Source organism: Oncorhynchus clarkii, chromosome 6 (assembly GCF_045791955.1).
Source record: "Oncorhynchus clarkii lewisi isolate Uvic-CL-2024 chromosome 6, UVic_Ocla_1.0, whole genome shotgun sequence".
Taxonomy (NCBI): domain Eukaryota; kingdom Metazoa; phylum Chordata; class Actinopteri; order Salmoniformes; family Salmonidae; genus Oncorhynchus; species Oncorhynchus clarkii.
The window spans coordinates 23,480,318-23,507,133 of NC_092152.1; the positions used below are offsets into that span (position 1 = coordinate 23,480,318).

The window sequence follows — 26,816 nt, forward strand, 5'->3', positions numbered from 1 at the left end:
CATGTGTATCCAAGTCATAGGCAGCAGTTTTTCACTCTTAACTAAGGGATACTTCTCTGAATTTACAGAGGACATATGACTTACTAGCTTCATTTCCAATTTGTGTAACTTGTGTTGTATACTGGTGAATGCAATTAGATAAATTAATGAGTGACGTTCACAAGGTGGCAAAAAGTCTTGAGTTAATTCAGACTAATTCAAACCATTATCAAATCAAGGTCTTTATTTGATTTATTTTTACAACCGTATAATTGTTTAGAATATCAACTTTATCATAAAGGTAACAGGTTGCGTTCCCCACACACACAAAGCAGAGGTATAAAACCCAGAGGATAAGCAATGGGAGAAATGTAATTGCTGCTTTGTTATACTAGTATCAGTGATGCTCAAAATAAATTCAATAAAATAAGAGGGACATTGAATACACATTTAAAATGTCAAAGGAATTGGCACAAATTACTTTCTTTATGCAGTGAGCTCACTCAGGAAATTTAACTGCACTTAGTGAGATGAAACAAATGTTCTAAATGTATGTTTAGAGCCACTAAAACATCAAAAAATGAAATAATTGTCCAAAGGGGGGGGGATTATGAAGGAAAGTGAGTAAATTCATACCTTTTCCTTGGTCCATGGATAACATGGAGTTAATGGGGATGTATGTGTGTGTGAGGGTTCTCTCCATAGATGTATGCATTTGTGAGACGTGACAGAGTTTTTCTTGATTGCTGTGGAGGTCTTTTCTGAGTACATGAGCAACCGTATGGATTTGTCAAGCTGTGTTCAGTCTTGCCCATCACGTGAGGATGGTGTCGTCAATCTCTTCGTTAGAGTCTGGAAGGCTGGAGATCTTCCTCAGGGAGCGGCGGTGACAGTCAGACAGCAGGTCATTACTTGCGGAGTCAAGGATGGCACTAACGCTCTGAAAGACAAACATAACATTACAGAGTGAGAGATTTTAATATTATTGGATAAGTACACCAGATGCACAATGCACAACTTAAATCCATCAGCCCGAGTATTGTCCTCTTTATAATGAGTATTGAGACTGTGTGGATGTTTATTTGTATGTGTGTGTCACGGACCTGCATGGTCTGCTCTCCCTGGCGGAGTCGGAGCAGGCTGACGATGGTGTGTTCGCTCTGGGCTCTGACGCTGGTGTTCTTGTCCTTGGTATTGTCCAGCAGGCTCTTCACCAGAGGCTTGATGAGGGCGGGCTCCAGGGAGGGCGTGGCCTTGTCCTTAAACACCCACCACAGCACCCGCTCCGACACCAGCCTGATGTCACTGGACTGGTTCTGGAGACACTGCAGGGGAAATTACAGGAGAGAGGTTACTGACAAATACTCAGAGGAGCACTGTCATAGTGGTTCTTATTTCTTACAGATAATACCCATATTCATGCACCCCAAATATTGAACAATATACACACTTTCAGTGCTCGATTGGAAAAACATTTTTTTGCAAATGGGAAAAAAGTGACCTTAAAGAGAAAGTACCCCCCTGCCTCACCTTGACAAACTGTGTGATAATGCGCTGTGATGAGCCACTTGCTCCCTCGGTTCTGAGATGATGTCTCATCAGGTAGCCCATGGCTCTGATCCCACTGGTGGCTATGGGGATCTTGAGGAGACAGGGCACAGTGGTTAGTCAGAGAGGGTAAAGACAAGGGAAGAGAGTGCTTGGAAAGCAAATCCTTCCATGGTCTGGTTGAACAGAATGAGTAAACTAATGGGATCTACCCTGTCTGCAGTGGCATTGGCAAGGATGGTCTCCATCACAGTTGAACTGTACTCCTCCACACACAGCTGCTCGGGCGCAGACTTGACTGCGATGGCCAGGGCCATACTGCGACCATGACGCACCATCCAGTCCACACCTGATATGTCAGCTAGGAGAAGAGAGGGCATTGTTTTAGTACAAACATGAATGTCTTTCCTTACTACTTTACCATTTTGATAGAGTGAGGTAGCCCTTTACACTCATACCCGTATATGATTTTACCATTAATAAGCGCCTAACTTGGAACGTAGTGGCTGTACAGTAACATGCTATAAATTAGGCTTGGGTGATATACCATTTATACTGTATACCGGGGGGTATTTTGAAATACCAACGGTATAATTTTTAATACAGTAAAATGTTGAAAAAATATATATATTATTTTGGGGGGGCTGCGGGGGTGAAACTATAAGAAATCTAAGATGAGTCAAATAATTACATCCATCTCAGGGCTCCAGCATTTGGTTTGCTGACTTGCTAGCTAAGTGGCTAGCTTTTTGGTTACAAGAGAGACATTCCCTCCTGAAACCCTGGGTAGTGTGAGGGAGAGTATGGTGTGACAGTAAATTCCTACCCAGGACGTGCTGAAGCAACACACTTCTCAGCTCCTCTTCAGACAGGAAGGCACACAGCTCTCCTACACACCCTGCTGAGGACATGCGTGTAGCATCCTACACACACACACACACACAGTTAGACCGACATCAGTCTACTTAAAGATGCACCTGGTTTCTAAAATTCGAATAGTTCGCCTAATTTCAGTTTGTGACAAAACAAGCAAAAACACTGAAATATATATTCCTTAACCAAAAATATAGTATTTTCAGCAGTTTGAAGCTGGTGTACAAAACCCAAAGTAAAAGGAGCAAAAATGAAACTTGAGAACGGGAAGAATAAAAAGTGCACATAGAACAGATCTACCGCTTCTTAGACTTGCTTTCAATGAGAATGACAGATCTATAACACACATTTCTATGTGAATTTGGTCAGGTTGCCCAAAAAGTGACTTATTGCAGCTTTAAGGCTTTCATACACATGCTGACAAGGAGGCCAAAAACCACTTTCATAAAGCCACATCCTGCCTAGACTGACGGAAGTCAAGTCTGATCAGAGCTAAAATGTAACATTGCACTCTAAAAGCACTAAAAGATTCTGTCACTGAAACTTGGATCTGAATGTGTCCTTATGCGAGGTTCAGTATTGCAGGTAAAATATATATTTAGCTAGCAAGATAAAACTGATATTGTTTTGCACTCAATTCTAACAATTACCACTAACGGAGACAAAGGGGCGATCAGTAGTCTGCCTTAAAAACATCTGTTGCATTCATACGTGCTGCAGTCAGTGTATCTGCACGAAGACATACCAGACATGGAAGAGGAAGTGAGACACCCCATTCGCGGCTTTGTTTGGTTCAATGAAAGTCAAGGAACTACAGTAAGCTTCAAAAGTATTGGGCCAGTGACACTGTTGTAGTTTTGGCTCTGTATGCCAGCACTTCGGATTTTAAATGATACATTGACTATAAGGTTAATGTGCAGACTGCCAGCTTTAACTTCAAGGTATTTTCATCCATATCGGATGAACCGTTTAGAAATTACAGCACTTTATGTATATAGTCCCCCATTGTAGGGGACCAAAAGTATTTGCACAAATTCACTTATACGTGTATTAAAGTAGTCAAAAGTGTAGTATTTGGTCCCATATTCCTGATGGGAATATGGGACCAATTACATCAAGTTTGTGACTCTACAAACTTGTTGGATGCATTTGCTGTTTGTTTTGGTGGTGTTTCATATTTTGTCCCCAATAGAAATGGTAAATAATGTAGTGTGTCATTTTGGAGTTACTTTTATTATAAATAAGAATAATGTTTGTAAACACTTCTGCATTAGTGCGGATGCTACCATGATGGATAGTCCTGAATGTATTGTGAATAATAATGAGTGAGAAAGTTAGGCATAAATATCACCCCCCCAATGCTAACCTCCCGGTATTGCATGTCTTTGAGGGTATGATATTTGTGCGTATAACTTTCTCACTTTTTATTATTCATGATTCAGTCAGGACTATGCATAATAAATGGTAGTATCCGCATTAACGTAGAAGTGTTTAGAAACATATTAGATTCTTATATACAATAAAAGTGACTCCAAAATGGCACAATACATTATTTACCATTCATTTCTATTGGGCACAAAATAATCTGAAACACAACCAAAACAGCAATGCAGCAAACACGTTTGTAGAGTCACAAGCTTGATGTAATCATTGCATGTTAGGAATATGGGACCAAATACTAAAAATGGTTGACTATAATACACAACTTAATTTGTCACAATACTTTTAGTCCCCTAAAATGGGCAGGGACTATATACAAAAACTGCAGTAATTTCTAAATGGTTAAGCTGATATGGATGAAAATACCCTCAAATTAAAGCCAACAGTCTACACATTAACCAACGTGCTAGAATTGCCAAAGCAAAACAATTGTCACTGTCTGAATACTTCGAGCTCACTGTAACTCGGAACCTAAATCGGCTGCGCGCTTGCGCCATCGTGCATACATTTATTTAGCCCCCCCCCCACACCAAACACGATCACGACAAGCAGGTTAAAATATCAAAACAAATTCTGGCTCAATTACATTGTTTTGGGAACAAGTCGAAAAGCATTAAACATTTATGGCAATTTAGCTAGCTAACTTGCACTTGCTAGCTAATTTGTCCTATTTAGCTAGCTGGCTGTTGCTAGCTAATTTGTCCTATTTAGCTAGCTGGCTGTTGCTAGCTAATTTGTCCTATTTAGCTAGCTGGCTGTTGCTAGCTAATTTGTCCTGGGATATAAACATTGAGTTGTTATCTTACCTGAAATGCACAAGGTCCTCTACTCCGACAATTAATCCACACATAAAACGGTCAACCGAATCATTTCTAGTCATCTCTCCTCCTAGGCTTTTTCTTCTACTGACATTATATTGCGATTGGCAACTTTCATAAATTAGGTGCATTACCACCACTGACCTCATTCGTCTTTCAGTCACCCACGTGGGTATTACCAATGAGGAGATGGCACGTGGGTACCTGCTTCTATAAACCAATGAGGAGATGGGAGAGGCAGGACTTGCTGTGCGATCTGCGTCCCAAATATAACTGATTTCTATTTTAGCCCTTGGCAATGCAGTGTGGGTGCAATGATTGAATAATATAGATTTCAAAATGTATTTTGCGACGCGAGCGGTGTTGTCAGCCTGTAAGTAGACTAGACTCAGCTGCTATTGCATTGGTTGGTGCCTATGGGAGAACCACCCCGTTAAGTAGACCAGAACTGACAACGACCTGAGTGAACCCTCTTTATTTATCCAACATCTTTGTACATACCTCATCATGTCCCAGCATGCTCAGCAATGTCGTGGTAATGTTTTTCCTGATGGCTGGGTCAACCTTTGAACCCGCTCCCTGGATGACAAATCGTAAGGCTTGTAGCATGGTCTCCCTGAAATATGGGAGCAGAACACTAGGATCACAATTTTGATTAATTGAATCTAATCAATCAAAAATAATTTCTTAAATGAGGGGAATCCTATATGGAACTGATCACTACTCTTGATATTGTTTCTCAGTAAGAACACCTGAGGGTTGCTAAATTCCAGAAACATTCCCATAATTTAATGGTTTTGCGTACCTCACTCCGGAGTCCTCAGCGTTGTTGATGGCAGAGAGCTGCTCGGTAAATAGAGGGTCCACCTTGCTGTGGATAGAGACCAGCTGGCCCAGGGCCTCAGCGGCCCTCAGTCTAACCGCCCGGCTGGAGTCCTGCAGAGCCTTTAGGAAGGTGGTCTGGAGCTGGGGCAGGAAGGGCTTCAGGGCTATGCCTACCTGGAGACAGGGGCAGAGCAACATGGTCAAGACCAGAGCCAGACACCAACCATCGTTCCAGCAGGGAGGAAACTACAGGATTGTGTTTAGTAGGTACAAAATGGGAAAACATTTAGAAATGGAAGAGCGAAAATAGTTTATTTATTTAATGTATTAACTCCATTTCCCCCCAAAAAATGTCTCCTCCCATTTTGTGCTTACCGAACACAGCCTTTAACATCAGACTGAATCATCAGCAGACACTGACCTTGGCCAGCAGCAGGGTGAGTGTCTCTAGTAGAGAGGTCTTCACACTCCAGGCAAAGCGGTCTCCCAGGATACGGATGAGCGGTCCAGTAATGTTGACCACAGATGGTCGGAGAGCATCCGGGGATGTCAGCTTGATGACTCCTCCCAGTGCCTTAGCCGCCTCCTCTTTCTGCTCAGGACTGCCTGTCAACACTCCCTCCCTCAGGACTGGCAGGATGCAGGTCACACCCTGGGGAAGAGGGAGAGGAGAAGAAGAATGGGGGGGGGGGGGAGGAAGAGGGAGGACACAGGGTATATTAACATTAGTCAACCTGAGTTGGAGTAACTTGTAGATGTGACTGTAATTGGTGTTTTTCTATCTACACTTACCCCCACATCAGGATGTGTGTCACCATATTGGTGTTTTCTATCTAGACTTACCCCCACACTAGGATGTGTGTCACCAGTGTTTTATATTAATATCAACGGTCATCAAAATTGTTAAAAGGTTTTAAAAAAAATTATAAATTCAACAGTTGGAAAATGGATGAAGATATTCCAAACGTTTTGAATTGTATAATCCCTCATATATTGACTGAATTATAGCACATAAAACATTTTTTTACTGGCACAGACAAATAATGGACTTCCGGTGGACTTCAGGTCATCAATTTCTGTCAAATTTTAAAATAAATAAATAAATAATAATATACACACACACATACACACACAATAAGAAAATGTGTGTATCAGTTCTCTTTTATATATTTTGTGTTAAGATTAAGAAAATTATATGTGCCTCATTTGCATAAATACACCATATGTATTTGCATTTATTAATCAATTAATATAAAGGGGTGGAACAGGCCTGCAACCACCAAACACTTGCTCAGTCTAACCTACCTGCACGGTCTGGACTGCCTCAATTACGTTGTCACGTTCTATTGTATGATTCAAGTGTGTCAATAGCAGGATACCCTCGGATTAAAAATCAACACGCTTGGCTCTAGATTACACCCATGTAAACATACTTTACATTGTTTGCGAGATCAAACATAATATCACTATAATCTGTGTATATTTCCGGAAGTTGCTTTCATTGCAGCGCATCTAATTTGTATTAAATAAAAAAATTCAATTCCACAAAAAAACGAACGCCCATCAAAATAAGTTATTTTTCTTCTCTTTCTTGTGATGTAAGTGTCGAGACAATGCATTAAATCAACAAAAAGACAATGTATTCCATTGAGCCCATTTCAGCCATTACAAGAGTGTGTTTGACAGGTCATTAAACATTTTCGCTGTCATAACATTAACGGTAAAAAAAAAAACTACAGGCACAAAAGTATGAAAGAGTCGTGGGAGGGAAATTAAAGCAATCAATCCAGCGAGATTTAAGTGACAAGTGGACCTTTCCCGCCTCAAACACAGGAAATAGATTGCTGAAAGACAGATCCTCAGGTGGGCGGGTGCATGCATGTTGCTAATGTAAGCTCTAGTGTTAAGGTGTCAGCTTGCTTCAGTCCAGCTGGTAACTAGCCGAATTCGGCTAGGTGAACCGAAGACGTGCGCTTGCATACTCCCTTAAAAAGACCTTCGCTTGAAAAAGGAGAAAAAAGCGTCAATAGTGTGGTTTGTACATTTTGAGACGCAGTATCCAGTAAACGTCCTCAAAATAGTCAGAATTACATCTAAGATGTTTGGTGCAGTATTTCTCAATTAAATAATGTGCATGAAAACGAGTCTCCTCTCCTTGAATGACAACAAAGACTTAATTGAAGAATCCCTACTGTTGACCAATCACCGACGAAAGGGCAGACTTTGGCTTGTCTCAAGGAAAAAAATGTGTGCCAAAACAGCCGAAAACACCTTCACGGAAGCAAAAAAAATCTAATTGTTGCCATAACATACAGTGCATTCAAAAAGTATTCAGACCCCTTGATTTTTTCCACATTTTGTTAAATTGGAACCTTATTCTACAATTGCCCGTCCAGCATCACTACTATGGACGGTTCTGACTTAGAATATGTGGACAATTACAAATACCTAGGTGTCTGGTTAGACTGTAAGCTCTCCTTCCAGACTCACGTTAAGCATCTCCAATTCAAAATTAAATCTAGAATCGGCTTCCTATTTCGCAACAAAGCATCCTTCACTCATGCTTCCAAACATACCCTCGTAAAACTGACCATTCTACCGATCCTCAACAAAATAGCCTCCAACACTCTACTCAACAAATTGGATGCAGTCTATCACAGTGCCATCCGTTGTCACCAAAGCCCCATATACTACCCACCACTGCGACCTGTACACTCTCGTTGGCTGGCCCTCGCTTCATACTCGTAGCCAAACCCACTGGCAACAGGTCATCTACAAGTCTTTGCTATGTAAAGCCCCGCCTTATCTCAGCACACTGATCACCATAGCAGCACCCACCTGTAGCACGAGCTCCAGCAGGTATATCTCACTGGGCACCCCAAAGCCAATTCCCACTTTGGTCGCCTTTCCTTCCAGTTCTCTGCTGCCAATGACTGGAACAAACTGTAAAAATCAGCGAAGCTGGAGACTCATATCTCCCTCACTAGCTTTAAGCACCAGCTGTCAGAGCAGCTCACAGATCACTGCACCTGTACACAGCCCTTTCAACTACCATCATCCCCTTACTGTACTTATTTATCTTGCTCCTTTGTACCCCAGTATCCCTACTTGCACATCTTCTGCACATCAATCACTCCAGTGTTTAATTGGTATATTGTAATAACTTTAACCACCATGGCCTATTTATTGCCACTGTTTATAAACTTTTTCTATTGTATGTTTGTTTATTCCATGTGTAACTCTGTTGTTGCGTGTGTCGAACTGCTGTGCTTTATCTAGGCCAGGTCGCAGTTGTAAATGAGAACTTGTTCACAACCTAGCCTACCTGGTTAAATAAAGAAAATATATAAAAACATTTTTTAAAGGAGCTCTGCCAAAGTGACCATTGGGTTCTTGGTCACCTCCCTGACCAAGGCCATTCTCCCCGATTGCTCAGTTAGGCCGGGCGGCCAGCTCTAGGAAGAGTCTTGGTGGTTCAAAACTTCTTCCTTTTAAGAATGATGGCCACTGTGTTCTTGGGGTCCTTCAATGCTGCATTAATGTTTGGGTACCCTTCCCCAGATTGGTGCCTCGACACAACACTGTCTCAGAGCTCTACGGACAATTCCTTAGACCTCATGGCTTGGTTTTTGCTCTGACATGCACTGTCAACTGTGGGACCTTATATTGACAGGTGTGTGCCTTTCCAAATCACATGCAATCAATTGAATTTATCACATGTGGACTCCAATCAAGTTGTAGAAACATCTCAAGGATGATCAATGGAAACAGGATGCGCCCAAGCTCAATTTCCAGTCTTATAGCAAAGTGTCTGAAGACTTATGTAAATCAGGTATTTCTGTTTCTTTTTTTAATATATTTGCATACATTTCTAAAAACATTTTTTAGCTTTGTCATTATGGGGTATAGTGTGTAGATTGATGAGGAAAATAAATTAATTAATCCATTTTAGAATAAGGCTGTAACACGTTGCGGCTGGGAAGCATGTGGACTCCTTTAGTGAGTTTCCATTAGGAGTGTGATACTAAAGACTTCAACAACCAATGTATCATTCAAGAATGTTGCTTTGTTAGCTGTTAAAGTTCAGTTAGCCAGTGTTATGTAAATGCCAGCTGAAAAGTACCCAGGGGGCTTGGCTCCAAGTTAAAGTAGGTCCGCCAGAGCCATGGCCCAGTGTGACATGGGTGCCGGCTCGTGTAGATGGAAAACAGAAAGGTCTGAGCCTTCTGGGTAAACCACTGGGCTAAATCCTCAGTGGAAATGCGCCATCTTTCTAGAGGAGAGGCTTACCTTCTTGGGCAGACAGAACCCAGGCAGATGCTGACCCTTGACATCTGCTGCCACTGACCGGATGTCTCTGTGCAGGTCATCAATCAGAGCCAGCTGGCTGCCAGCATCCAGTTTCTACAAAAACAAAGAGTTTAACATTACTTTACATAGATGCATACTCTGTCAGTTAACCTTGTGACCTTTGGTTATCTATAAACTCAATGCTGCATAAAGCTCCAAAACACATAACAAATACTGTACGACGTCAGTAAACCCTGACAAACTCATTCCCAGTGCCTGTAATGCTCTTGGTGCCAACTGCTAACCTTGGTGATGGAGTTAATGGCGTCCCAGCTCTGCACCAGGACCTCCGGGTTGGAGTCGTTGAGCAGGCGGATGAGGCCTGACAGCAGGTTGCGGGTGTGGGCGCTGTAGTCCAGGCGAGTGCGGGAGAAGTATCCGTTCAGGATGGTGGCGGCAGCCTGTCTGAGACCAGCGTCAGGTGATCTGGTGGCCTCCAGCAGGTCCTCGATGATGATACGCTGACCAACCTCATCCTCCACAGACAGGATCACTGCCTGGCAGCTGGCCAGCTCCTAGAGGAGGGGTGGGGTGAGAACAGGGGTTATATGAGCCTGGGGACAGAGCCATCATCTAGTGACCACAACAGCCCACTAAGAACCACTGTAATATTATCCCATGATGATGACTAATAGTAGTGCCTGTGCACTTGGAACTGCTTTACAACCATATTGTAATCATGAATGCAGTGGTTACCTGCTGCCCCTCCTCTGTTCCCAGCTTGTCTTTCAGAGAGGAGTAGAGGGCGGGCAGGATGACCCCAAGGTGGCGTGTCAGAGCGTCTCCAGCCACGGCAGATAGGAAGGCCAGCACACGCGTGTTCACTGGAGGAGCAGTTAGCTGTCACGGAAGAGGAGAGGATAGCATTCATACATAGAACTACACTCATACTATAAAAAGACTTAAAAGAACTTTGAGCATCAGGAAGTGTTCTATAAATCCAATAAATTATAATTGAGATGAACCATTGTTAGTAGAGTGTGTAATGTTTGGACAGCTCACCTTGGGCACCAGGTAGGGCAGCACAGAGCGACTCTTTACTGCCATCACCTGTTTCAGACCATCCAGAGCAAACTCCGCAGTCTCCTCATCATCCTGCACACAGAGAAACATTAACCTCACTCTATATTCTGTTCCACGGTGGATCCTCTCTGCCCTCTCCAGAATTTCTTAAGGAGGGACATGAGTGAGTATAACCGAACACAATGTGTGGATACCAGGCCCCCAGTGTCCGGTTTGGAGCGTAAAGTCACAAGCTCTGCTGGTAGACTACTGTGTAGCAACGTAGCAGTGACAAAATGTCCTGGTCTGCCCTAGAAATCCCATGTAAATTTCGATCGCCAGAACGGGCTTTTTTTTTTTTGTTGGCTGTTTAGAGCTCTAAAATGTGTTTATTATGATCAAGTTCGAGCCACACAGTGATTTATTTTAAAGTTAGCTACAAATCAGGGAATTGTATTAAATAGGGATCCATTTGGACAACAACATTTGTTGTTACACAGGACCACGTGCTGACACAGATCAATCACGTGCCAGCAGGCTACGAGGAGGCTCCCAGCTGACTCCGACAGGATGAAAGCTACTACATCGACCAAAGTTACAGCTACTTTCACCATGATCCTTAGTGATTTTTTGGTGCCATTCAATCCCCAATTCAGCAATAAGGCACGCTTCAAAATCAAATAATTCATGCACCATCGGGAGTTTTCCATAGGAATACGTGGAGGACGTCAGTGCTATCACTATCTACAGGTTTTAATGGCTATGGTGGATACAGAGGGTTGTTCAGAGGTGAAGAGGGTTAATGTTGGTGTGTGGGGATGTGTCTCTCACCAGCTGTTTGAGCAGGGCAGGCAGGATGTCATCCAGGGCCTGGTGACCGATGGTGGCGTGGAGTTGCTCAAAGGTCTTGGCTGCAGCCTCTCGAACCTCCTCCAGGGGGTCACACAGAGCCTTCCTCACCGTGGGGACCAGGGACTCAGAGAATATCAGCACCTGGAAACATACACAGTCAGCTTACTGCTCTACCATCACATCACATACCCCTGCTATGTCTAAGACATTTAAAGTTTTCCTTGAAAAATTGATACTCATCTCAAGGTTAAATGCCAGGTTAAATAAAGCATGAATTAAAAGATGAAGGAAAAAGTGGCCAGGTATGTATTGAGGTACTGACCGCATCCCTGCTGGTGGACTTCATGATCTCACTGAGGCCGATGCACACACCCTGCCTCTCATCACTCTTGTCTGAGCGCAGACCCTCCTCCAGGATAGGAATGATCTCTGGGAGGATCTTCTCTCCCAGCTTACGAACCAGGTCTCCAAGTGTCCTCGCAGCGATCTACAACCACAGAGAGAAGCCACATTCAGTAACCCAGGGATCAGAAGCAGGAGAGAACACAGAATGCAAATACACTCAAATTCAGAACACTGAAATGTCTAACAATGTGCAATTAATGAACAGGACCACAGAGAGTTAGACAAAAGGGGATGTGACAAAGTGCAAAAGCTGTGAGAGCAAGGAGGAAACGGATCCATAGAATGTAGACTTATTGAGCAAGGAGGAAACGGCTTCATAGATTGTAGACTTATTGAGCAAGGAGGAAACGGCTTCATAGATTGTAGACTTAATGAGCAAGGAGGAAACGGCTCCATAGATTGTAGACTTAATGAGCAAGGAGGAAACGGCTCCATAGATTGTAGACTTATTGAGCAAGGAGGAAACGGATCCATAGATTGTAGACTTAATGAGCAGTAGCGTTACCGTTCTCTTGTCAGGGCAGTCGGAGGCCAGGAAGCCCAGCAGCAGGGTGAAGAGGGTGGGCAGGATCTCCCGGAGGGTGCGGGGAGTGTTGGACACCACGATCTTCCACACGTGGAGGGAGGCCTGTCGCACCACCAGCTGGGTGTCTGAACGGCCCATGTAGAGGCCAGACAGGACTCGGTTACGCCTCTCTCCACCCAGGGCTCCGATGATTGCCTGGGGGAAAGAAGGAAGAGGGCTCAGCACCAACACCACATACAAACCACTTTATAATCAACCATCTATACAGTACAATCGTGCATATTTGTCAGAATACCTTGTTGGACTGCGCTGTGCCAAAGTTGTCGTCCTCTGAGGCGGTCTCTGTGGTCATCTTCCCTGTGACTCCAGAGATGTGGAACAGTAGGTCTCCCAGCAGCTGCACGGAGCTAAACCTGTGAACCAGAGACAACATGGAGGCTCACTTACATTACTATCACTGCCAGGTAAAACCCTTACATACGGACATAAAATGTATAGTGTGTGTGTGTGTGTGTGTGTGTGTATATATATATATATATATATATATATATATATATATATATATATGCCTGACCTAATCCTCCAGAGGTCATCAAACAGGCCCTGTTCCAGTTCAGGCAGCAGCAGGGCGATGGCCGTCTCAGCGTACATGCTGATGATGCGCTGGCCGGCACGCAGGGCAGTGTCTCTCACATACTCGTTCTCATCTGCCAGAGCCTGTAATACCAAGGAGAGAGGGAGAGACTGGTGAGAGGTGTTCACAACCAGAGAGAGAGAATGGAGAGATGGTAGTGATTGTTGAGTGCTCCCTACCTTGAGGATGCAGGGGATGATGGGGCCAACGTAGGGGGTGAACCTGTCCCCGAAGGTGAGGGGCAGGTAGATAAACATCATGATGTAACCGTCGCGGACGTGGGACGCGATGTCCACCTTGCTGGCCGTCTGCACCACGTCTGGCATCAGCTTGTCCAGCTTCTCCACGCCCAGCCCAGCCATCACTTCAGCCAGACCTTGGGCAGCTCCAGAGCGGTCCACAGAGCTCTGCTCAGATGCCAGGGTCTCCATGAGCCAGGGCATCAGATCATCAAAGCACGACTCACCCATGCCTTTCACCATGGCACCCAGGGCCTTGGCTGACACTGTACGCACCTGAGAGGAGAGGAGGACAGAGAGAGAGAGAGAGTTATCAGTTAACCAAACCCCTTAACGGGTTTGCTGTTGAACTGTTAGGCAGAGGAACATACCTCAGGCACAGGGTCCAGCAGAGAGGCTTTGAGTCCAGGAATGACACTGGGCAGGTATGGGGACAGGTCCTGCAACACAAAGAGACAAACACATTGTGTCAACCATTAGAAACACATACATTATAAACAGAGCATTTTGAGAAGATGAATTGTAGTACAATGCAACTCAATATCCCAGGGCTGCTGCGTACCTTCTGGTCAGTGAGGGAGTACATGTTGCCGATAATCTGAGCGGCCATCTTGCGAGTGTCAGTGGAGCGGTCCTGGAAGGCCCTCTGGACGATGGGCATGATGAGGGCCAGGGAGGGGGCGTCGATGAAGTGGACAAACTTGGTGTCCAGCAGCGTCTGCAGGCAGTTCTGGGTCTTACGGGAGGGGTCAGTGAGGGCGTCCAGCAGGATGGGGGTTATGGCTGAGAGGGGGACAGAAACACTGTTAGTAACTACCCTAAAATAACAATCGGTATCTGTATTCCCCCTAGATGCATTGGTGGGAAAAGTACCAAATTGTCATTCCTGAGTAAAAGTAAAGATACTGTAATAGAAAATTACTCAAGTGAGTCACCCAGTAAAATACTACTTGAGTAAAAGTATTTAGTTTTAAATATGCGTAAGTGTCAAAAGTAAATGTAGTTGCTAAAATATAGTATCAAAATGTATAAATCATTTCAAATTCCTTATATTAAGCAAACCAGACGGCACCATTTTATTGTTTTTAAAATGTACTGATAGCCAGGGGCACTCCAACACTCACACATTTACAAATGAAGCGTGTTTAGTGTGTTTAGTGTGTTTAGTGAGTCCGCCAGATCAGAGGCAGTCGGGATGTTCTCTTGATAAGTGTGTGAATTTGACAATTTTCCTGTCCTGCTAAGCATTCAAAATGTAACGAGTACTTTTGGATGTGAGGGAAAATGTATGGAGTAAAAAGTACATTATTTTCTTAAGGAATGTCATGAAGTAAAAGTTGTCAAAAATATACATAGTGGAGTACAGATATCCAAAAAAAGTAGTACTTTAAAGTATTTTCACTTAATATCTTCCACACAACTGTACATTCTGCTTTAACTGATTTTTTTCACATTTCTATAGCTAAATCTCAGAGTTGTGCATAGCCCTCCTACCCAGGATCTCAGGGTTGCGGATGACAGAGCCGATCTGTCGTAAGGCCTGTTGGCCGGCATTCTGCACTTTGACATGGGAGTCAGTCAGCACCTCGGTCAGCTTGGGCACAATGCTGGGCAGGCAGGAGGACAGCTGCTTAGGGGCACAGTATGCCATGGCACCCAGGAGCTCCACAGAACCTGGAGGAGGAAAGGAGAGTAGAAGGATTAAGAAGAGAGAAAGAGGAGATGAATGGGGAGCAGAGTAGGGGCCAAGGAAGGGAGGACAAGGATGTGGTTACCATCAGGTGATTGCTTAATGGTTCAATCCTATCATTTGGGATAACATGGCACAGCTCTCTAAAAAAAGGCCCATGATGCAGTGGGCGGAACCTCACCTGCTTTGGTCCTCCAGGACTCCTCCTCCAGAGCCACCAGCAGGGAGGGCAGCACCAGCTTCACACCGTGGGCACTCAGGTTCCTCATCACCGCCTTGGCACAGTCATCTGCCGCCTGGGAAAGGGCAAGGACGTTAGATAGAGCGTAATGCACAACAAAACGTGTGAGTGAATGTGAGAATTATTAGGTGGAAAAATAGTGTTGAATGAGAAGTGTGAGAGAAAACCGGAGAGAGAGAGAAAGTAGGTGGGATTAAAATGAGAAGATGGTAATGTTAACTGTACCTCTCGGACGTACTGGTTCCCATCCCCGAAGCAGAGCAGGAGGTGGGGCAGCACGTGGACCACATAGGGCTCAAACAGCTTCCCCAGCATGTTGCACAGCATCTCAAAGGCAAACAGGGCACCTGGAGAAGACAGAGAGAGAGAAGTGTTAAAAATCACAGGCACAGATAGCGGGGAACAAAGTTAACCATAGAGACCAGCCAGGTTAAGCAACTGGCGAGGAGTCACTGACCCTCTCTGCGTCTGAAGTTCTTCTTGTCCTGGATGGCGTCGGTCAGGGTACTCATGATGTCCTGCTGTTTGAGGGCCAGGATTCCCAGGCCTTTGACCAGGCCTGCCAGGCCGTAGGCCGCGCCCTTCCTCTCAGCGTACTTGTCACTTTCCAACAGCAGCTGTAGCAGCTTCCGCACCATCCCCCCAGCATCCTCCCTGATGGCAGGGACCAGAGGGGGCAGGCAGCTAGCCACAGACTCCTGGACCTGAGGGAGGAAAGAAACAAACAAGGAAACGATTACAATAAGCAGGCATTTGATTGTAAAGGTCAATGCATATAGGTTCTGGAAATCAAAATGAAACCTATAGCGAATAATGTGAGGGATTGTTCCAGTACCTGCTGTGAGGGTGTGGAGAGTGCTGTAATGAGCTTGGCCACAATGGGTTTGACCTTGGGGTCACTCTTTTCCAGATGTTTGGCCAGAGAGCCCATTAGGATGACCACACTCTGGCGGACTGAGTCGTAGCTGGCGTCCTGGGGGGCGTCCTTCAGAAACTCCTCGAACACGGGGAGCAGGGAGCTCACATTGTCCTGGAACACAACAACACACTGCTCAGAAAGAAACGGGATATACTGTATTGAGTTGGTAGGAGTCCATTGAGAGAGGAGCAGTTGCATTGGGTGCCAGGAGAAGGGTGTGGTTGTCTAGAGTATATAAAGAGTGTTGGTACCTTTCCGTGTGTGTTGAGGGCGGAGAGGGCAGCATCCAGCATGCAGCGCCGCACCTCAGGGTGACGGTCATTCAGGGCGTCAGGAACAAAGAACAGGAAGAGAGGAGTGACCTGGGGCTCTTCCAGATACTGACACAGCTTGTTCAGAGCCAGGGCGATGCCACACCTGCAGACACCAACATACCCTTAGACACCATGCACAAGGTGGTGCCACTTAAACACAGCAAATTAGAATCTGGAAAGTTATCATCATCACCCAGTGCTATAGACTGGAATAAGAGTTGTATCGACATTGTTGAGTGGCAGAGCGTTCGCTTACCTGGCTTCCCACTGGTCAGGTGGTTGTTCAGAGATGACTCGTCCTAAAGCATCCAAGATAGGAGGAGGTCTCTGGAAAAACACAACAGTTTCACATTAACCATGGTTCTACACTACATGACCAAAAGTATGTGTACACCTGCTCATCCAACATCTCATTCCAAAATCATGGGTATTAATGTGTAGTTGGTCCCCCTTTGCTGCTATAAAAGCCTCCACTCTTAGGAGAAGGCTTTCCACTAGATGTTGGAACATTCAGCGTTCCAATTCAAACCAAAGGTGTTCAATGGTGTTGAGGTCAGGGCTCTGTGCAGGCCAGTCAAGTTCTTCCACACCGATCTCGAAAAAACATTTCTGTATGTACCTCGCTTTGTGCACTGGGGCATTGTCATGTTGAAACAAGAAAGAGCCTTCCCCAAACTATTGCCACAAAGTTGGCACAGAATCATTTATGTCATTGTATGCTGTAGCGTTAAGATTTCCCTTCACTGGAACTAAGGAGCCCAAACCATGACAAACAGTCCCAGACCATTATTCCTCCTCCACAAAACTGTACTTGGCACTATGCATTCGGGCAGGTAGCGTTCTCCTGGCATCCGCCAAACCCAGATTCATCCGTCGGACTGCCAGATGGTAACGCGTGATTCATTACTCCAGACAACGTTTCCCATTGCTCCAGAGTCCAATGGCGGCGAGCTTTACACCACTACAGCCGACGCTTGGCATTGTGTATGGTTAACTTAGGCTGGTGTGCGGCTGCTCAGCCATGGAAATCCATTTCATGAAGCTCCCGACGAACAGTTATTGTGTTGAATTTGCTTCCAGAGGCAGTTTGGAACTCGGTAGTGAGTGTTGCAACCGAGAACAGATGATTTCACGTGCTTCAGCGGTACTGTTCTATGAGCATGTGTGGCCTACCACTTCGTGACTGAGCTGTTTCCACTTCACAATAACAGCACTTACAGTTGGCCAGGGAAACTCTAGCAGGGCAGACATTTTTAGAACAGACTTGTTGAGAAGGTGGCATCCTATGACAGTGCCATGTTGAAAGTCTCAGCTCTTTCATTAAGGTCATTCTACTGACAATGTTTGTCTATGGAGATTGCATGGCTCTGTGCTCAACTTAATACCTGTCAACAACGGGTGTGGCTGAAATAGCCGAATCCACAAATTTGAAAGGGTGTCCACATACTTTTATAGTGTATCTTACAACAACACACCACTCCTGATACCTGACTATTCCTGAGCTGTGATAGGAGGGCCATGGGTGAGGGAGACTCACGTAGAGTTTCTGGTGGTAGAGCTCATTGAGCTGGCCCAGGACAGCGGGGGACTGGTCGCGGTACTCGCTGATGGCACTGGACAGAGCCTCGGCCCCGGCAGTACGCACAGCCTCCTCATGGTGGGTCACATCTCCGATGAGCAGAGAGCACAGCTCAGGGACCAGCTCCAGACACAGAGCCTGCCACAGCCTGGGGGAGAGAAGGGGAGCAGAGAGGTATGGTCAGGGACCAGCTCCAGACACAGAGCCTGCCACAGCCTGGGGGAGAGAAGGGGAGCAGAGAGGTATGGTCAGGGACCAGCTCCAGACACAGAGCCTGCCACAGCCTGGGGGAGAGAAGGGGAGCAGAGAGGTATGGTCAGGGACCAGCTCCAGACACAGAGCCTGCCACAGCCTGGGGGAGAGAAGGGGAGCAGAGAGGTATGGTCAGGGACCAGCTCCAGACACAGAGCCTGCCACAGCCTGGGGGAGAGAAGGGGAGCAGAGAGGTATGGTCAGGGACCAGCTCCAGACACAGAGCCTGCCACAGCCTGGGGGAGAGAAGGGGAGCAGAGTGGTATGGTCAGTCACAGCAGCTACGCTACTTGAGGGGAGACGCAATACTTCTCGAAAGCAAAGTCATTTGAAGACGGGAGCTATATTCAACTAGCTAAGTATTACACAGAGGAGACAATGTTAGATACTCACTTCTCAGCCAGGGTCCTGCCCTCCTCCTCCACATCAAACCTGGACACCCACAGCCTGCGAAGAACACGCAGACCATTGGCATCTGTACTTTCTGTAGGCAGAGCCATCTCCATCTCCAACAGGCCCTGGACAGAAAGAGAGGTGGGACATTAACACACATCCAAAGACCCACACACAGTACACACACACTATTTCCTCACCCTGAGGGCAGCGTCTCTGACAGAGAAGCAGGGGGAGAGCAAAGCCTCCAGCAGGACGTCTATCTCATCCTGCTCAGCCAGAGCACAGCCCTTCTCTCCTCCTCCACTGGCACACACTGCTGTCAGACACTGGGACGCCAGCACCTGAAACACACAATTACAGCTCTACACTCAGACACACTGTATAAACGTATGTGAGAGCTCTACTGGTTAGTATTTGCCTGTAAATGTGGTAGAAGCATGGTGTTGGAGTGTGTACCTGCAGCCTGGGTGCTGCAGTGGAGATGACTCTGGTCAGGAGAAGCAGCATACTGAAACGAGGTAGCAGCTCAGGACCATTCTGAGAGACAAAACAGAGAGACAAGTCATACAAACATAAGCCCCTTGTCCATGATGGCCAGCCATGAATAGAGTGGAGAGTACAGGAAGAGAAAAGTATTATACGTTGGTAGGAGTATTATACGTTGGTAGGAGTATTATACGTTGGTAGGAGTATGCCTCAGACAAAGGGATGTGACAACACACAGACGATAAACGTGATCAACTCTTACCTCATCGATGAGTATGTCTGTGGTGTCAACCTCAGCGCGAAGTTGAGCGTGCACATTGATGACCTGCAGGGCACGGACCTGCATGCTCTCCGTCTCCTCAGTGCTGCCTGAGGAGTCCCTGAGCACGGTGTTGAGCAGGGGGAAACAGAAGGAGAAGGCTGGGGCAGACAGTGGAGCCATGTCTGAAACAACATGATGAGAGCATTAGGCCACCAGCAGGTATAATCTCAATGATGTTGATGTCGTTGATGTGTGTCTGTAGTGTCCGTGTTTCTTCACCAACCTTACCCTCTCTGTGTGTGTGTGTGCTCACCACCAGCCTTGCCCTTTCTCTGTGTGTGTGTGTGCTCACCACCAGCCTTGCCCTCTCTCTGTGTGTGTGTGCTCACCACCAGCCTTGCCCTCTCTCTGTGTGTGTTTGCTCACCACCAGCCTTGCCCTTTCTCTGTGCGTTCACCACCAGCCTTGCCCTCTCTCTGTGTGTGTGTGCTCACCACCAGCCTTGCACTCTCTCTGTGCGTTCACCACCAGCCTTGCCCTTTCTCTGTGTGTGTGTGTGCTCACCACTAGCTTTGCCCTTTCTCTGTGTGTGTGTGCTCACCACCAGCTTTGCCCTTTCTCTGTGTGTGTGTGCTCACCACCAGCCTTGCCCTTTCTCTGTGTGTGTGCGCTCACCACCAGCTTTGCCCTTTCTCTGTGTGTGTGCGCTCACCACCAGCCTTGCCCTCTCTCTGTGCGCTCACCACCAGCCTTGCCCTCTCTCTGTGCGTTCACCACCAGCCTTGCCCTCTCTCTGTGCGTTCACCACCAGCCTTGCCCTCTCTCTGTGCATTCACCACCAGCCTTGCCCTCTCTCTGTGCGCTCACCACCAGCCTTGCCCTCTCTCTGTGCGCTCACCACCAGCCTTGCTCGCTCTCTGTGTGTGTGTGTGTGTGCTCACCACCAGCCTTTCCCTCTCTCTGTGTGCTCACCACCAGCCTTGCTCCGTCTCTGTGTGCTCACCACCAGCCTTGCCCTCTCTCTGTGTGCTCACCACCAGCCTTGCCCTCTCTCTGTGCGTTCACCACCAGCCTTGCCCTTTCTCTGTGTGTGTGTGTGCTCACCACCAGCTTTGCCCTTTCTCTGTGTGTGTGCGGTCACCACCAGCTTTGCCCTTTCTCTGTGTGTGTGTGCTCACCACCAGCCTTGCCCTCCCTCTGTGTGCTCACCACCAGCCTTGCCCTCCCTCTGTGTGCTCACCACCAGCCTTGCCCTCCCTCTGTGTGCTCACCACCAGCCTTGCCCTCCCTCTGTGTGCTCACCACCAGCCTTGCCCTCCCTCTGTGTGCTCACCACCAGCCTTGCCCTCTCTCTGTGTGCTCACCACCAGCCTTGCCCTCTCTCTGTGTGCTCACCACCAGCCTTGCCCTCTCTCTGTGTGCTCACCACCAGCCTTGCCCTCTCTCTGTGTGCTCACCACCAGCCTTGCCCTCTCTCTGTGTGCTCACCACCAGCCTTGCCCTCTCTCTGTGTGCTCACCACCAGCCTTGCCCTCTCTCTGTGTGCTCACCACCAGCCTTGCCCTCTCTCTGTGTGCTCACCACCAGCCTTGCCCTCTCTCTGTGTGCTCACCACCCGCCTTGCCCTCTCTCTGTGTGCTCACCACCCGCCTTGCCCTCTCTCTGTGTGCTCACCACCCGCCTTGCCCTCTCTCTGTGTGCTCACCACCCGCCTGCCCTCTCTCTGTGTGCTCACCACCCGCCTTGCCCTCTCTCTGTGTGCTCACCACCAGCCTTGCCCTCTCTGTGTGTGCTCACTACCCGCCTTACCCTCTCTGCGTGTGCTCACCACCAGCCTTGCCCTCTCTGTGTGTGTGTGTGTGTGCTCACCACCCGCCTTGCCCTCTCTCTGTGTGCTCACCACCAGCCTTGCCCTCTCTGCGTGTGCTCACCACCAGCCTTGCCCTCTCTGTGTGTGTGTGTGTGTGCTCACCACCAGCCTTGCCCTCTCTGTGTGTGTGTGTGTGTATGTTTTCACACCACCAGCCTTGCCCTCCCTGTGTGTGTGTAGGTTCACACCACCAGCCTTGCCCTCCCTGTGTGTGTGTGTGTGTGTATGTTTTCACACCACCAGCCTTGCCCTCTCTGTGTGTGTGTATGTTTTCACACCACCAGCCTTGCCCTCTCTGTGTGTGTGTATGTTTTCACACCACCAGCCTTGCCCTCTCTATGTGTGTGTATGTTTTCACACCACCAGCCTTGCCCTCTCTATGTGTGTGTATGTTTTCACACCACCAGCCTTGCCCTCTCTATGTGTGTGTATGTTTTCACACCACCAGCCTTGCCCTCTCTATGTGTGTGTATGTTTTCACACCACCAGCCTTGCCCTCTCTATGTGTGTGTGTATGTTTTCACACCACCAGCCTTGCCCTCTCTATGTGTGTGTGTATGTTTTCACACCACCAGCCTTGCCCTCTCTATGTGTGTGTGTATGTTTTCACACCACCAGCCTTGCCCTCTCTATGTGTGTGTATGTTTTCACACCACCAGCCTTGCCCTCTCTGTGTGTGTGTGTATGTTTTCACACCACCAGCCTTGCCCTCTCTGTGTGTGTGTGTGTGTGTGTGTGTGTGTGTGTGCTCACCACCAGCCTTGCCCTCTCTATGTGTGTGTATGTTCACACCACCAGCCATGCCCTCTCTGTGTGTGTGTGTGTGTGTGCGCGCTCTCACCACCAGCCTTGCCCTCTCTGTGTGGGACAGTGTGCATGTGCAGCAGCCCGACAGTGCGCTGGGTGGCTGTTTCTAGATCCTCCTGTCCCCAGGCCTCGTCCAGATCACACTCAGGTTTCATCAGGCGCAGTGTCACCCGGCCCACCAGCACAGCTGTGGAGAAGACCATGAGTAGAACATGCAGGAGGTAAGAGGAAGTTTCATCACAGGAAGTAGAACGTTTTTCCCTCCACCTTATCTTTGTTCACTCCCATTTAAAGATCAGAGACAACTGGATAGGTACAAGCAATAACTCCACATAGTTTTCATGTAGGCTAGATGGAGTTTCCATGTTATTTTCTCCTATCTAGTCCTGTCAGATCTGTGAAGGTGTGTGAACAAGGACATATGAGGGAAGTGAGAGGAAAGCTCTACCGAGTGTATTCGTTTATGCTTTGGATAAAAGTGTCTACAAAATGGAATATATTACACCATATATTATATGTACCCAGGTAGTGCAGCTCAGTGGGCATGAGGCAAGCTCCTATGTCGAGGAAGGCCTGCTGCAGGCGTGGGGCGGCCAGGGGGGAGTGGAGGAGGGGAAGTAGGACCTGGAGGACCCCTGGGAGCTGCCAGGAGATCTGGGGAGGCTTCTGGATCAACATTGCCTCCAGCAGACCCACCGCACACTGCAGCTCCATGTCCAACTGACAACCACAACAGTCGATCGATCAAACAACAGGAACATTATGTCAATGTCTAGAGTTTAATGTATGAGAAACTGGATAAGTGTGAAAAATGTCAAAGTGTCTGGCCGTACCCCTTGTAGTCTCTTGCGAATGGAGGACTCTTTCTCCAGCTGGGCTTGCATCATCTCCTTCTGTTTGCTGGTCAGCTGCAACTCGTCTTTGATGCCTTTCTTCTTCTTGATCTCCTAAAACAGACAGAAATCACTGTGTTCATTTCATGATAACTCTACTTTCTTCAATTAATGATGGTTCAATCATAATTCAACTTAGACCTATTATACTGAACAAAAATACAAAACATGTAAAGCGTTGGTCCCATGTTTCATGAGCTGTAATAAATAATCCCAGAAATGTTCCATATGCACAAAAAGTTGATTTCTCTTGAATTTTGTCCACAACTTTGTTTACATCCCTGTTAGTGAGCATTTCTATCTTTGCCAAGATAATCCATCCACTTGACAGGTGTAGCATATCAAGCAGCAGATTAAACAGCATGATCATTACACAGGTGTACCTTGTGTTGGGGACAATATCTCAGCCACTCTAAAATGTGCAGTTGTGTCACAAAACACAATGTCACAGATGTCTCAAGTTGAGGGATTGTGCAATTGACATGCTGTCCGCAGGAATGTCCACCAGTGCTGTTGCCAGAGAATTAGCAGTACATCCAACTGGCCTCACAACCACAGACCACGTCTAGGACCTCCACACCCGGCTTCTTCACCTGCGGGATCGTCAGACCAGCCACACAGACAGCTGATGAAACTGTGGCTTTGCACAACCCAAGAATTTCTGCACAAACTGTCAGAAACCATTTCTGGGAAGCTCATCTGCATGCTCGTTGTCCTCACCTGTTCTGCGTTATAACCGATTTCAGTGGGAAAATTCTCACCTTCGATGACCACTGGTACGCTGGAGAAGTGTGCTCTTCACAGATGAATCCCGGTTTCAACTGTACCGAGCCAATGGCAGACAGCGTGTATTGCATCATGTGGGCGAGCTGTTTGCCAATGTCAACGTTGTGAACAGAGTGCACCATTCTTGGCGGTGGGGTTTTGGTATGAGCAGGGATAAGCTACGGACAATGAACACAACTGCATACTCACCAGACATGTCACTCATTAAGCATGTTTGGGATGCACTGTATAAAACATGTACAGCAATGTGTGCTAGTTCCCGCCAATATCCAACAACTTCGCACAACCACTGAAGAGGAGTGGCACAACATTCCACAATCAACAGCCAGATCAACAAGCGAAGGAGATGTGTCACACTGCAAGACGCAAATGGTGGTCACACCAGATACTGGCTGGTTTTCTGATCCACGCCCCAACCATTTTTTAAGGTATCTATGCCCAACAGATGCATATCTGTATTCCCAGTCATGACAAATCCATAGATAAACCGCCTAATGAATTTATTTCAATTGACTGATTTCTTTATATAAACTGTAACATGTTGCGTTTATATTTTTGTTCAGTTTACATTCTCTGATAAGAGGATCATCAAACAGTACCAATATGCTCCTGCATCTATTAGCCCATACACAGTGCACAGTACTCATACCCCTCGACTTATTTCACTTTGTTGTGTTAGACGGAATTCAAAATGGACTAAAAAAAATTACAATCTCAACCATCTACACATAATACCTCAATGACAAAGTTAAACATGTTTTTAGATATTTGCAAATGTATTGAAAATGAAAGTATTCACAGCCCTGAGTCAATACTTCAACTTTGGCAGAGATTACAGCTGTGAGTGTTTCTAGGTAAGTCCCTACGATCTTTCCACAAGTAGGTTGTGCAACATTTGCCCATTTTTCTTTTCAAAATGTTTCATGCTCTGTCAAATTGATTGTTGGTCATTGCTAGACGACCATGTTCAGGTCTTGCCATAGATTTCCCAAGTAGCTTGAGTGAGTGAATTAGATTTTTTACAGGGACGGTGCACATTAATCAACGTTTCAGTAAAAGTGCCGGTTTTAGCCAGTCGGCTAATTTTCAACCGCAGTCCCTGGGGAGGTTATTAAAAACAATGACAATATAGACAATTATTGAGCAGTGAGCACACGCAGAGCAACAAGTCAAACATTCATTGTCTTCTTGGTAAGCAACTCCAGTGTAGATTTGGCCTTGTGTTTTGGGTTACTGTCCTGCTTAAACATGAATTCATCCCCCAGTGTCTGGTGGAAAGCAGACTGAACCGGGTTTCCTCTAGGATTTTGCCTGTGCTGAGCACCATCCCATTTATTTTTATCCTGAAAAACTCCTCAATCCTTAACAATTACAAGCATATCCATAACATGATGCAGCCACCACTATGCTTGAAAATATGGAGAGTGGTACTCAATGTGTAGAATTGGATTTGCACCAAACATCACACTTTGTATTCAGGACAAAAAGTGAATTGCTTTGCCACATTTTTTGCAGTTTTACATTAGTGCCTTATTGCTGTTTTGCTGTGGTGTAAAGTACTTAAGTAGAAATACTTTAAAGTACTACTTAAGTCATTTTTTTCAGTATCTGTATTTTACTTTATTTATATTTGACAAGTTTCACTTGACTACATTCCTAAAGAAAATAAACATTTTACTCCATACATTTTCCCTGACACCCAAAAGTACATTACATTTTGAATGTCTAGCAGGACGGGAAAATTGTCAAAACCATGCTCTTATCAAGAGAACATCCCTGGTCATCCCTATTGCCTCCGATCTGGCAGACTTAATTTCACCCTTATTTTACCAGGTAAGTTGACTGAGAACACATTCTCATTTACAGCAACGACCTGGGAAAATAGATGAGCCAATTGGAAGCTGGGGATGATTACGTGACCGTGATGGTGAGGGCCAGATTGGGAATTTAGCCAGGACACCAGGGTTAACATCCCTACTCTTACGATACGTGCCATGAGATCTTTCAGTGACCACAGAGTTAGGACACCCATTTAACGTCCCCCTACACAGGGCAATGTCCCCAATCACTGCCCTGGGGCACTGTAACCGCGCCTATTCGAAGGAAAGTGCCAACCCTGCTTAGCTTCAGAAGCACGCCAGCAGTCAGATGCAGGGTGGTATGCTGCTTTGTTTGTAAATTATGTGTTGGCATGTGCCCGTGGCTATCCGTAAATAAACAAAAAAACAAGAAAATGGTGCCATCTGGTTTGCTTAATATAGGCCATTTGAAATTATTCACACTTTTAATATTTAAGTATATTATTACAATTACATTTACTTTTGATACTTAAGTATATTTAAAACTTTTACTCAAGAAATATTTTATTGGGTGACTTTCATTTTCTATTAAGGCATCTTTAACTGAAGTATGACAATTGTTTTGGGGTTTTTTCAACCACTGACGTTTTGGAATATTTTTATTCTGTACAGGATTCACTTTTACTGTCTCAATCAGGTTAGTATTGTGGAGTAACTACAATGTTGTTGATTTATCTTCAGTCCTATCACAGCCATTAAACTCTAACCCAGTGGTCGTCAACCGGTCAATCTTCAAGGCATTCCTAGTCGATCATCAAATATTTCTGTAGAAAGCCAACGAGAGAGGCTTCCTCTAAAAAAATTGTGTTGAGCTGTTGCCGGAAGGTGCACTTGATTCTAAAGTCCTGCACACCCGGCGGACCGGCAAATCTGTGACTAAATCTAGAGCACCTACTGTGCTACCCAATCGGATAGCTCAAATCACTGTGGCTACAAAGCTTCCATGACCCTGGCCACAGCCAAGTTTAATA

General features: G+C 46.2%; 1 protein-coding gene across 1 annotated transcript in view; it reads right to left on the reverse strand.

The window, feature by feature from the left end:
• Nucleotides 1-195: 195 nt before the first annotated feature.
• LOC139410817 (stalled ribosome sensor GCN1-like) overlaps nt 196-26,816 on the reverse strand; it is a 33,938-nt gene continuing 7,317 nt past the window's right edge. The window contains exons 23-57 of the mRNA XM_071156352.1: nt 23,141-23,254; nt 22,829-23,027; nt 22,342-22,494; nt 19,631-19,812; nt 19,339-19,419; nt 19,080-19,223; nt 18,880-19,004; nt 18,193-18,382; nt 16,912-16,982; nt 16,593-16,758; nt 16,258-16,452; nt 15,880-16,126; nt 15,648-15,769; nt 15,363-15,477; nt 14,986-15,165; nt 14,054-14,274; nt 13,863-13,931; nt 13,432-13,767; nt 13,193-13,335; nt 12,914-13,031; nt 12,598-12,813; nt 12,010-12,174; nt 11,667-11,828; nt 10,836-10,928; nt 10,530-10,673; nt 10,079-10,348; nt 9,774-9,887; nt 5,905-6,135; nt 5,464-5,657; nt 5,160-5,274; nt 2,354-2,450; nt 1,740-1,888; nt 1,510-1,620; nt 1,083-1,304; nt 196-919 (exon numbers count right to left, since the gene is read on the reverse strand). Coding sequence (XP_071012453.1) covers nt 794-919; nt 1,083-1,304; nt 1,510-1,620; nt 1,740-1,888; nt 2,354-2,450; nt 5,160-5,274; nt 5,464-5,657; nt 5,905-6,135; nt 9,774-9,887; nt 10,079-10,348; nt 10,530-10,673; nt 10,836-10,928; nt 11,667-11,828; nt 12,010-12,174; nt 12,598-12,813; nt 12,914-13,031; nt 13,193-13,335; nt 13,432-13,767; nt 13,863-13,931; nt 14,054-14,274; nt 14,986-15,165; nt 15,363-15,477; nt 15,648-15,769; nt 15,880-16,126; nt 16,258-16,452; nt 16,593-16,758; nt 16,912-16,982; nt 18,193-18,382; nt 18,880-19,004; nt 19,080-19,223; nt 19,339-19,419; nt 19,631-19,812; nt 22,342-22,494; nt 22,829-23,027; nt 23,141-23,254 — 5,580 coding nt within the window. The 3' untranslated portion in view covers nt 196-793. The remainder of the gene's footprint in view (nt 920-1,082; nt 1,305-1,509; nt 1,621-1,739; nt 1,889-2,353; nt 2,451-5,159; nt 5,275-5,463; nt 5,658-5,904; nt 6,136-9,773; nt 9,888-10,078; nt 10,349-10,529; nt 10,674-10,835; nt 10,929-11,666; nt 11,829-12,009; nt 12,175-12,597; nt 12,814-12,913; nt 13,032-13,192; nt 13,336-13,431; nt 13,768-13,862; nt 13,932-14,053; nt 14,275-14,985; nt 15,166-15,362; nt 15,478-15,647; nt 15,770-15,879; nt 16,127-16,257; nt 16,453-16,592; nt 16,759-16,911; nt 16,983-18,192; nt 18,383-18,879; nt 19,005-19,079; nt 19,224-19,338; nt 19,420-19,630; nt 19,813-22,341; nt 22,495-22,828; nt 23,028-23,140; nt 23,255-26,816) is intronic.